This window comes from Zea mays, chromosome 1 (genome assembly GCF_902167145.1).
Source record: "Zea mays cultivar B73 chromosome 1, Zm-B73-REFERENCE-NAM-5.0, whole genome shotgun sequence".
In the NCBI taxonomy this organism is placed as follows: Eukaryota; Viridiplantae; Streptophyta; class Magnoliopsida; order Poales; family Poaceae; genus Zea; species Zea mays.
The window spans coordinates 270212251-270224538 of NC_050096.1; the positions used below are offsets into that span (position 1 = coordinate 270212251).

Sequence of the window (12288 nt, forward strand, 5' to 3'; positions counted from 1 at the left end):
TTATTGGGAGTCTGCTTCCGGATGATCATGTTCTGCCAAAGAGCATGTACGAGGCACAGAAACTACTTCGTGCACTCAAGATGACGTATGAGCAGATTCATGCTTGTCTGAAGGGCTGCGTGCTATTTAGGAAAGAATACGCGGAGGCAAAGTATTGTCCCAAGTGTAATTCGTCTAGGTTTATGGAGGTAGACTCTGGTGATGGACAGAAGAGGCAGCTCGACATCCCCTTGACAATCCTACGACACCTTCCGTTCATACCGAGGATCCAGCGTCTTTACATGACAGAGGAATCCGCGAAACAGATGACATGGCACAAAAATGGAAAACGATACAATCCTGACAAGATGGTGCACGCATCAGATGGTGAAGCATGGAAACACTTTGATGACATTCACCGTGAGAAAGCCGAAGAGGCTCGTAATGTACGTGTTGCGTTGGCTACAGATGGGTTCAATCCCTATGGAATGAGCGCTGCCCCGTACACATGTTGGCTCGTGTTTGTTATCCCAATCAATCTCCCCCTGGTGTGTGCTTTCAAAGGCAGAATATATTCGTGTCGTTGATAACTCCCGGACACCCGGGGAACAAAATGGGCGTGTACATGGAGCCTTTGATCGATGAATTGGTACGTGCCTGGGAGGAAGGGGTATGGACATATGACCGAGCTACGAAGACAAACTTCAGAATGCATGTTTGGTACCAGTACTCCATGCATGACTTATCGGCGTATGGGCTATTCTGTGCCTGGTGTGTTCACGGTAAGTTCCCATGCCCAGTTTGCAAGGAAGCTCTCAGGTTCATTTGGTTGAAAAAGGGTGGCAAATATTCGTCCTTCGATAAACATCGACAATTTCTTCCTGCTGACCATCCATTCCGCCTAGACATCAAGAACTTTACGAAAGGTGTCGTAGTGACAGACCGCCCACCTGCAACGATGACTGGTGCCGAAATTCGTCAACAGATAGATGGGCTCGTGGCCAATACAGAAGGTGGTTTTGTGGGATATGGTGAGCAGTATATGTCGACACATAAGTCTGGCTTGACTCGGCTCCCCTATTATGACGACCTGCTCCTTCCACACAACATTGACGTGATGCACACTGAAAAGAATGTTGTCGAGGCACTGTGGGCAACAATTATGGACATTCCTGATAAGTCAAAGGATAATGTGAAGGCAAGAGTGGATCTGGCAGTGTTATGTGATAGACCAAAACTAGAGATGAAGCCGCCAAGTGGCGGAAAGACGTGGAGAAGGCCTAAGGCCAATTTCGTCCTAAGCAGGGCCCAGAGGAAGGAAGTACTTCAGTGGATCAAGATGTTGATGTTCCCTGATGGGTATGCAGCTAACCTGAGTATGGGGGTGAACTTATCTACTATGCGAGTCTTAGGGATGAAGAGTCATGACTTCCACATATGGATTGAACGGATTCTTCCTGCGGTGGTTCGAGGCTATGTCCCTGAGCATGTCTGGCTAGCGCTTTCAGAGTTGAGCTATTTCTTCCGTTAGCTTTGTGCAAAAGAGTTATCTCGGACCGTGGTTGCAGACTTGGAAAGATTGGCCCCAGTGTTACTGTGTAAGCTTGAGAAGATATTTCCACCCGGCTTCTTCAATCCAATGCAGCATTTGATTCTTCATCTCCCCTATGAGGCACAAATGGGGGCCCGTGCAGGGACGTTGGTGCTATCCAATCGAGAGATGTCTAAAGACTATTCGAAAGAAATGTAGAAATAAATGCAAAATCGAGGCTTCCATTGTAGAGGCATACATTCTAGAGGAGGTCTCAAACTTCACAACAACTTATTATGGTGACAAACTGCCGAGCGTGCATAATCCACCCCCTCGTTACAATGATGGCGACAATGAATCGAACCTTAGCATATTTCGAGGCCAACTCGGAAGCGTAAGTGGCTCGACCACCAAGACCCTGACACATGAAGAGTGGCGGCATATCATGCTATACGTATTGACCAACCTTGAAGAGGTGACGCCATACATGGAACAATTTCTTCATGAATTCTGGCGTCGATCAAGGGACCCCACTCCACAGGAATATGACGCTCTTCTTAGAAAGGGTGCGAGAAATGGGTTGCCCGATTTCAGATCCTGGTTCAAACGTAAGGTACGTGCTTAGTTTGTAAAAGAGATACGTCTTTGAACTCAATTTAGCGTCTTTTAACTTGCGAATACTTGCAGGGCCAAAGAGATCCGTCTATGAGTGCCGAGTTGAGACAAGTAGCCAACGGCTTTGCTTATAGGGTCAAGAAATATTCTGGGTATGACGTCAATGGATACCGTTTTCGCACAACACACTACGACAAAAGTCGGCCCAATCGGAAAACAACGTGTTCTGGAGTCTTTACGCCGGGCCTTGACAATGTCGATTATTTTGGACGAATCGAAGAAATATATGAGCTCAATTTTTATGGTTCCAAACCTCTTACTCCAGTGATATTCAAATGTCATTGGTTTGACCCTCAAGTGACGAGACGGACACATTCTAATCTTGGGATAGTCGAAATTCGACAAGATTCCACCTTAGCAGGAGACGATGTCTATATCGTGGCCCAACAGGCCACACAAGTGTATTATCTCCCATATGCGTTTCAAACGAAAGAACATCTTAAGGGTTGGGATGTTGTGTATAAGGTATCGCCGCATGGGAGGTTACCTGTTCCTAACGATGAAGATTACAACTTAGACCCGGACACATATGATGGAGAGTTCTTCCAAGAAGATGGGCTAGAAGGGCGATTTGAGATAGACTTAACTGAAGCTATCGGAATGGACGTAGATATTGAAATGGTTGTTGATGAGGAGGATGATGAGGTGCAAAATGATAATGACTTAGTAATCCTTGAAGGCAATGACATTAATGACGAGGTTGCGTCTTTCGATGGCGTTGAGATTGAAATGCTTGATAGTGATGATGAGAGTTATGATCCGGCTAACCCCGACACATATGAAGATTATTTTTAATCGATGTAATGCTATATGACTTTTTATTTCGCACCTATTTTTAAATACATCTTTTTATATGTGCTTATTTGTTTACTCTTAATTGCAGGTTGTTGGAAAAATATGGTGGGCGGTTTCCTGAGGAGGAGGAGGGGGAGGAGGAGTAGGACGGCGGACGAGGCAGAGCAGGCAGCGCAGCAGGACGAGGCAGAGTAGGCAGCACAGCAGCAGGCGACGCCTCAGGACGACGACGACCAGCAGCAGGACGACGACGACCAGTAGCAGGACGCCTCAGGTTCATGCGGCTCTAGTTCGAGGAGCATCTACCTGCGAGGCCCCGCGAGTCTCCCTCAGCGTCCCATACTTCGAGACAGATGGCCGCTGATTCGGCCGGAAGGGGAGAGGTATGTAACTTTATGTTCTTTATTCTTGTTCATATTATGTGTTCAAAATCATAATATAAACTAATACTTTTTATTTATCACTTGGACAGGTCTTGGACGGTTTTGGATTATGCTGGGGGTCATCGTCGCCCCCCCCAATGGCATCCTCGGCCTGCTGTGCAGGGAACACTTCCCTGGACTTGTGGAGTACGCCGGAGTGACGAGCCCAGCCTTCACCTTCGACCACTATGCCGTCGCCCCCGATGCAGTAGACCGGGACGGCAGGGAATTCAATAACAAGGCGGAGCGGGTAAAGCAAGAGCTGTGGGTAAGTCTTAGTATAATGTAAAATATGTCGCATTCGTTGCAAATTTTTGAAATAATGTATGGATACATAGTTTTGTATGCAGGATTTCTTCAGATGCGATGCTGGATACGAGGCTAGGGCGGATGTGGTGGCCACCACGAGCTGTAAGAAGCTCGTCGTGGACATGCACTATGAGGCCCGCATCCAGGCCATCATCACCTACCACAGCTCCGTCCTTGGGGAGAGGGTGACCAAACCTCAAGCCCGAACCATGTCGTTGACCAGGGAGCAGTACCTGCAGGTAAAGTCATGCATGTTTGGTACCAGTACTCCATGCATGAATTTTATTTTATCTTCTGATATGCACTTTACGTGTTTACTTTGTAGATGATTCCACATTGGTGTGCCGCACATCCTCTGTGCTGGGAGCAGATGGTGGATAGGTGGTGTTCGGCTGAGTGGGACGAGGCGCACACAGCTAGCCGGGAACGACGTTTGATGATGCAAGGCCCCTCCCACCACCAAGGCAGCCGAAGCCTAGGCCAATATGCCGAAGCATGGGTACGCCACCTTTTTTATTTAGATATATAGCACTAAGTTAGATATTATTTCTAACTATCTCGTTGGTTTTCGTTGCAGTCGGCGTCACATGGTGGCAGGCCTTGCTCCACCTTCTCGGCCTATGCTATGGCTAGGGATGGGCGTTCGGGTTACCCGAAAATTTCGGGTCGGGTAATTCGGGTTTTTAAAATTTCGGGTTTTGAGAATCGATACCCAAAATTACAATGGGTTTTGCAATACCCGAAATTTCGGGTACCCGAAATTTCGGGTTCGGGTTCGGGTATTCCCGAACTACCCGAACTATTGTGTCGGCTTCATAAAAATACATACGCCCTATTAAATTAGTAAAAAAATATAGTTTGAATAATGATATACATGGACATATAAAACACAAGCAATCTACAATCACAAGTTATGTACACATACACATAATTATAAATGTACAAATTAATAATTAAGTATGACATGAGCACATGACACATGAAAGTTCGGGTAATTCGGGTACCCGATTGTGATACCCGAATTACCCGAACTAAATTCGGGTTTTGCAAGTTGCTACCCGAAATTCCCGAACATAATTTGGGTTTCGGGTATTTCGGGTTCGGGTTCGGGTTCGGGTATTTCGGGTTCGGGTTTCGGGTTACGGGTTTTTTGCCCAGCCCTAGCTATGGCCCATAAGGGTAAGGCGACGTCCGACGTCACCTACAACCCGGATGACGGGCCCGAGGCCTACACCAACCCCGCCGTCTACAGCCGCCTCCATGACTACACCGCCATGGCGCAGGAGGTCCATGGCCCAGACTATGATCCGAGCACCGAGCCGATCGACCCCGATGTGCTCATGAGGGTCGGAGGAGGCAAGAGACATGGGCGGTACTGGATTGCCGACGGGGCAATCGACTCGTCCTCCACTCCCACTCTGTCTCAGGTGAGAGCAAGGAGCACGGGCTCGAGTCCAGCCATACGACCTCGGCACGACAACTCACAGCATCGCATACAGCAACTCGAGGTTAGTGCTTCTGTAACTCGTCCTTCCTTGAGTTATATACCTACTCTTTGAGTTACTATAACGTTGGCTTGTAATGTTACAGACCCAACTAGAAGAAGAGAGGAGGGAACGTCACGAGATGGAGGCGAGGATGATGGCGGAGCGAGAGGCGGAGCGCCGGGCAGATCATCAGAGGATGGCGGAGATGTTCCAGTACATGCAGAGCCTTGGCACCGCACAGGGCATCGTTCCGCCACCTCCATTGTTCCCTCCAGTTGACCCTGATCTCTTCCACACTCCTGTGAGTATCAAAATTGTAGTTAGATGTTTGTAATGCATCTGGTATAACACATGCAATCTCTTCTCTGTGCAGGGCCAATCTGGGGCGGCATCCAACAACCCTCCGGAAGGGTTCAGCCCAACGCAGCCCCGGTCAAACCGCCCACCTCCATGAGTGTTGTGTTTTCATTGTTTTAGACTTCAGAACTTATGTATAATACTTATGTCTGTGTTTGATACTTATGTGAGAGCTTGCGACGTTTGAGACTTATGTTTGTGTTTAATACTTGTGTTGAACACTTATGTTTGTGATGGATATTTATGTTTGTGGTGACAGTTTTATGTTTGTGTTGGCTATTTATGTCTGTGATGATATCTGTGATGTATATATGTGATATATATGTGATATCTTCTGTTTGTGTGGATGGAATACAAAAAACAAATAAAAAGGTATATACTGGTCACTTTGCCGAGTGTAACACTCGGCAAAGAGGCGCTTTGCCGAGTGTCAGGGTCATAACACTCGGCAAAGAGCACAGACCTGGGCACCGGCTTAGGTTCTTTGCCGAGTGTTATGTCGCTGGCACTCGGCAAAGAGGTCGGCTTTGCCGAGTGCCGCACAGAACACTCGGCAAAGAGCCTGACATGGGGACCCTCTCTGGTGGGCTCTTTGCCGAGTGCTGCCTGGACGACACTCGGCAAAGATAACTTCTTTGTCGAGTGTCACCAGGGACACTCGGCAAAGCCGCCTTCTCCGTCACACGGCGCCGTAACGGCCGCTTTTCTTTGCCGAGTGCTCCCTGGCACTTGGCAAAGAGGTTTGCCGAGTGCCCGAGAAAAAGCACTCGGCAAAGAAGGCTTTGCCGATGCACTGTTTGCCGAGCCTTCTTTGCCGAGTGTCACACTCGGCAAAGCCTTTGCCGAGTGTCACACTCGGCAAAGCCTTTGCCGAGTGTTTTTAAGGTTTCGCCGAGTGCTTCAGGCACTCGGCAAAGCGATTGATTCCGGTAGTGACTATACATCATGAACTCCTTATATAGTTACAGGACGGTCTTGTTTCTTTATCAGTACACTTTATATATGTTTTATGTAATAACTAATACATAAAATACTTATAGTGAAAGCTAAATTAACAACCGTATACATGCAGTTTATCTGTTTATATCGGTGTCAATAATTAACACAATAGGAAGTAAAATATTCAAAATCTAACAGAGTTGCTCTTTTTCATACTCTTTATAGTGGTGGATGCATGTAGGACGAGAACTCATAGAGGAACAAAATACCACATGACAAGTGAAGTTATTAGATTCGTCACTAAATATATTAATATATTTTTTATAATGTATCTATTTAGAAGAACATAATTGTCAAATCTTTTTTTAATTTGTATAAAGTAAATTCAAAATATTTTAACTCTGACAAGGTGTGAATATATGCAACTCTTTGTAATATAGGGGATGTAATTATTACATTGCATGTAAAGCGATCTATTTCCCGTGCATAAATAGGTACCGAGCCATCGACCATCGAGGACCTCGTAAAGGGAATATCCACAGACCTCTCTGTCTCTCCCTCTCCCGTGGGTAGCAGGGTGGGTAGCTCTCCTCCTCCTCCTCCCCCTCCCCGGCCGTGGTCCGTGGGTATGGAGGAGAATCAAGAGAAGTTTGCTCCGGAGAGCAGCGGCGGCGACGGTGGTGGCTCGGTGAGAACGATCTGCGTCTTCTGCGGCAGCAGGCCGGGGAACCGGCCGTCCTTCAGCGCTGCGGCGCTCGACCTGGGGAAGCAGCTGGTGAGCGAGAGTCATGTATCAGCTAACTACTTCAATTCGTCAGCCAATGTATTCCAAATGCTTGCTTAATTACTTGCGCATGCAGGTCGAGAGGCAGATGAACCTGGTGTACGGCGGCGGCAGCGGCGGGCTGATGGGCCTGGTGTCCAAGGCCGTCTACGAAGGCGGCCGCCACGTCCTCGGGTAATGTAATATATAGATTGAGCGACGCAACGCAAGCTAGCTAGCACTTCCTTTTTCACTCAGTTCTTCATCGTCTCTCTCCCTCTCGCCCCTGCTCATGCTGCATGTGTTCATGCAGGGTCATCCCTACCGCCCTCCTACCTGAAGAGGTAGTAATGCCGAATCTCCGTCGTTCTGGCCTGTCGTCGCACGAGCTAGCTAGGAAACCACCTGCACGGGTTTCAGTGTGTGTGTGTGTGCGCGCGCATGAACTAAACGTGTACGTGTGTGTGTGGACGACCTGCTGCAGGTGTCAGGGGAGACATTGGGAGAGGTGAAAGTGGTCAGGGACATGCATCAGCGCAAGGCGGAAATGGCGAAACATGCCGACGCTTTCATCGCCCTGCCAGGTCAGTCGTTAGCTAGTAATACTGTGTACCAGCAGTATTGTATTGTTCTGGATTTCGTTCTTGCTAAGACGACAACAGCTATCGCCTTCGTCGTCGCTAGCTAGTAATTAATGTATAGTGTTAGCAGTGTGAGGGCATGTACAGTGGGTATCTTAAGTTGTGTCTTAGAGTGTGTCTACGGGGGTGAATGTAAAAAATCTCAAGACATGTATCTTGACGAAGACACAGTGTCTTAGCTCTATATTCGAGACAGGAGACTATCTGATTGGTCACTTTAATTTATTGAATGCTCTGATTGGTACAATGAATATGGTAAGACACATGTTTTAGACATGACCACTGTATTATGTTGTGTTTTAGTTGTGTCTTATACTTGGAGTACCGTGCAGCTGTATCTAGGTTGTACATGCCCTGATAGCGTCGTGCTACACGTTGTAGTGGACAGCTAGCTCTTGATTAAGAGCCGAATGGTCGATCTAGCTGCTAGTTGTCTATATACATAACTAAAACATGCGCACGCAGGTGGTTACGGGACAATCGAAGAACTGCTGGAGATCATAGCGTGGGCGCAGCTGGGCATCCACAGCAAACCGGTAACCTAGCTTGTCGTATTTAACTGCCATTTAATTTAAATAAATACGCCTCATGCATGCCCTCATCTATAGTTTCTAGCACATTATATTATATAGTTAAGCGCCGGCCGGCCGGCCGGCATGCCCCACGCATCTCTGTTGTGCCCAATAATAATCTTAATCTCCTCTAGCTATAGTTGCTGATCGACGCGAAAGAGAGAGGTGTGTGGTTTAAAGGAGGAACTAATCAATCAACGCTGCGTTACGTACGTGGCCGTCGTCGGCGCATGCATGCATCAGGTGGGGTTGCTCAACGTGGACGGCTACTACAACAGCCTGCTCTCGCTGTTCGACAAGGCTGTCGAGGAGGGCTTCATCGACACCAAGGCACGGAACATCTTCGTCCTCGCTGACACCGCCGCCGACCTGCTGACTAGGCTCACCATGATGGCGCGCCTGGCAGCCGACGACGACGATGCTACTACTACCCCCAGAGGAGACGGAGACGGAGACGGAGACGAACACAAGGGGGCCACCACCGCTGCAGGCGTCAAAAGGAAAAGGGGCTAGATCGATTATAGTTGTTGCTGTTGTTGTTGTATTCTTGTGCCTATCCATCCGTGCATGCATGCATGTATCCTCTCTAGCTTTCTAGTAGGTTTCGTTCCTGCATGCAATCTGTGGATCCTGCTGTAACCAAGCTAGTACGTATCTCCTAAGTACTAACTACTAGTGAAGCTGCAGTGTGTACCTGTCGTGATTAATTAATAATAAGCCATGCAGCTACATATTTATTTGATGTACATCTAATTGACAACGGACAATTAAGCTGGCCGGGGTACGTTAGCAAGGTGATGGTATATGATCTGAGAGCCACTGCAGTATTTGATTGCCATTTCGATCACTACGACCCCATGTACGCCCCAGATGTAAAGTGATTGCCACAATTATTCAGTACGAGCCGTTTGCCTTTGCAGTGCTCCTCCAAGGTGATCCTAGCTACACATAAAATGCCGCGCACCGACCTTAAATGACAAGCAGACACGTACATGATCCAATCAAGTCAGCTATAGCTTTATATCTTATTGTACTATGCTCTCTTGGTCCTGGAACGCAAAATTTGTATTAAAATATAATGTATTATATATGTACGTGTCGTATTCATGTTTGATGGCGGAGTTTATATTAAAAGGAAAACCATAACTTAAGAAGAAGAAAAAAACCTTCAACCAGATTTAATTTATAGTATATACATATATCATTTGAATATTGAAAGTTGTCTTTTTTTTTCTTGAATGATATTACACTACACCACGGAGCTGGGGGAGTATGAGTATATACGCTAACCTTAAATAATGATGCAACTAGTAGTATATATATACAGGGGAAGTGCGGAACCAAAGAAATCCGGAAAACATCGACCATGCATATTACGTTAGATTAAGCTTTTATTGACAGGTCCAAATTCTTTATCGCTGTGAAAAAGAATAAATTAATAAAAGAAAAGTGAAGGTTTTCAGTCATATCGCTTCATCAAAACCGACAGTGTCAATCTTCACCCGTCGGTTCTTTGTCTCTAAAACTAACAACAGCGATGTTCTTGTGATCACTGCCAATCCTAAACAACAACCAACACATTGTTGATATGAGCAAAACTGTCGATTCAACACATAAGCCGGTAGTATTATATCTATGGTCACTACCAACTAGCTAGCTAGTACATATATTAAGGGCATGTTTGTTTACCCCGCAGATTATATAATCTGGATTAAATAATCCTAAGAGGCAAACAAACAGTCTAGCTTATTTGTCCAGATTATATAATCTAACCCCTTGGATTATGATAATCCATAAGCAAGTGAGGAGGTGCTTATTTCAGATTATTTTTTTCCCACTTCCCCACTACTCTTTCAAGTTTCCTAGAAATTACCCACCATTGCCATTATAATCTACCGAATCGTTTTTGCGCCTATCGGATCGGAGAAGTCCGCCGCCCAACAGAAACACGCCAGATAATCTGGGTAAACAAACATGACTACTCAGATTATATAATCCAAATTATATAATCCAGATTATATAATCCTCCAAAAATAATCCAGATTATATAATCCATTGGGGTAAACAAACAGGCCTTAAGTCGACAAACGTTTGTAAAAACTATATCGTTGGGTCTGTACCTGAGCAGGGGAAGTGATCGTAGCAATATCGTTGTTGTTGGCTTATATATATGTACGTGACCATCAGTGATCTGATTTTCCGATATTATAATTCAATATTTCGTTTTTAGAGAGCGCTTTTAAATTTTGTTTTGAGGAAGGCATTCAAGTTATGATGAATCCATCTTATAAAAGGTCAGTGACTTTGAACCCATGTGATTCCTACTAGCAAATTAAATGACTAGTTAGTATGCCATGTGTGTGCATACTTTAGTTCTTGCATAGAGTAGTGTAGAGTTTCTTTTTTCAATAGCGCTACCCATTTTAACTTTGATGAACACACAACCTATTATTTTGAGCTACAATATAATATAAATTATTGATCATGTATAAAAGCTCTAGTTTTTATTTCTCTATAATTAGTCTCCTTATTTTTTTATGTGGCATGAGACAGAATGATTTTTATATACCAATTTCAATTTTTGATGAGCAGATGTATTTGGTACCTATGAGCCTATTATTTTTTAAGCCATAGTATTATTGCCCATGAATGCTCCAATTTCATGTATAACTGTTAATTTAATAAAAACATACTATTCTTCTGTCTAATACTTGTGCATTTTATTATCATCTTACTTCAACTACAATGCAAAAGACTTGGCTACAATAAGCTGAAAGACTCCAAGATCTAAGGATTCTAATACGAGCTAGCAGCTTTCATCATGTTGGAGATGTTGAGTGAAAAATAATCTTTCTCACTTGAACGGTTGAAGGACAAGAAAGACTATGATTGAGAAACTACTATAAAATGTACAATAAAGTAATATTTGTAATACATATAATATAAAACTTAATAAATTTATGATGTATATACATTTTTATTGTAACATATACACTAGTTTAACATTTGTAATATAATTCCTGATGGATTTATTATATACGTGAGTCTAGTAACCATATGAAATATAATGTAAAAAAGGATCACACAAAAATAATAAAGTGAAAACAAAACAACTAGCATGAGAACCCATATATCAAGCAATCTAATTATCAAAATGATTGAAAAGTTGCGAATTAAAATGAGTAGAAGTGCGTTATATATCAACCGTAAAGCACGAAGATCGCATGCTTATCCGATCCTTAATAATCCAAGAGCTTCCTTGAACATTTTGGTGAAAAGTTACCGGAATAATAGAAGAAGTGGTCGTATCCTACTATCCTTGAATAAGTGCACTCAGGATAGGAGAGAGGAGACCGTGAGTTTTGTACTCCCTAAAAATAAACTAGCAGATGATAAATATTCGAAAACGGAGGTAATATTGTACAACCATCATTGTCGGCATAAGGCAAAACCTGATAATGGTAAACTATATTTATCGCACTGTCTGCTCAAGCCACAATTAAAGCCGCAGTGAAATGTCACTATCGACTGAAACAAGCAGCAGACAGTGATAGTTTCAGTGTCACTGCAGTCGATCGGTTCATGGCTTAAACTATTATTAGTGATATTTCACTGCCGATTTATGGACTGAGCCGGCGCGCGACGATGACATGAACCTTCACTGCTGGTTTGTAAGAACTGCTAATCATTTTTTTAGATTTTTAATCTAAGAATCGGCGCGGCGAAGTTTATTCATGGCGGTTCCAAACACAGCTGACGAGGCAACAGTATAACAGTAGCGTAGCAGTTACTCGCATGAGAACTAGGACAAGGCTACC

General features: G+C 44.6%; 1 protein-coding gene across 1 annotated transcript; it reads left to right on the top strand.

The window, feature by feature from the left end:
* Positions 1 to 7008: 7008 nt before the first annotated feature.
* LOC100282620 (carboxy-lyase) lies at positions 7009 to 9223 on the top strand. The gene is made up of 6 exons (NM_001155528.2): positions 7009 to 7269; positions 7355 to 7452; positions 7571 to 7601; positions 7742 to 7841; positions 8364 to 8434; positions 8714 to 9223. Exons 1-6 carry the CDS (start codon positions 7123 to 7125, stop codon positions 8981 to 8983), a joined length of 717 nt encoding a protein of 238 aa, NP_001149000.1. The 5' UTR covers positions 7009 to 7122; the 3' UTR covers positions 8984 to 9223.
* The last annotated feature ends 3065 nt before the right edge of the window (positions 9224 to 12288 follow it).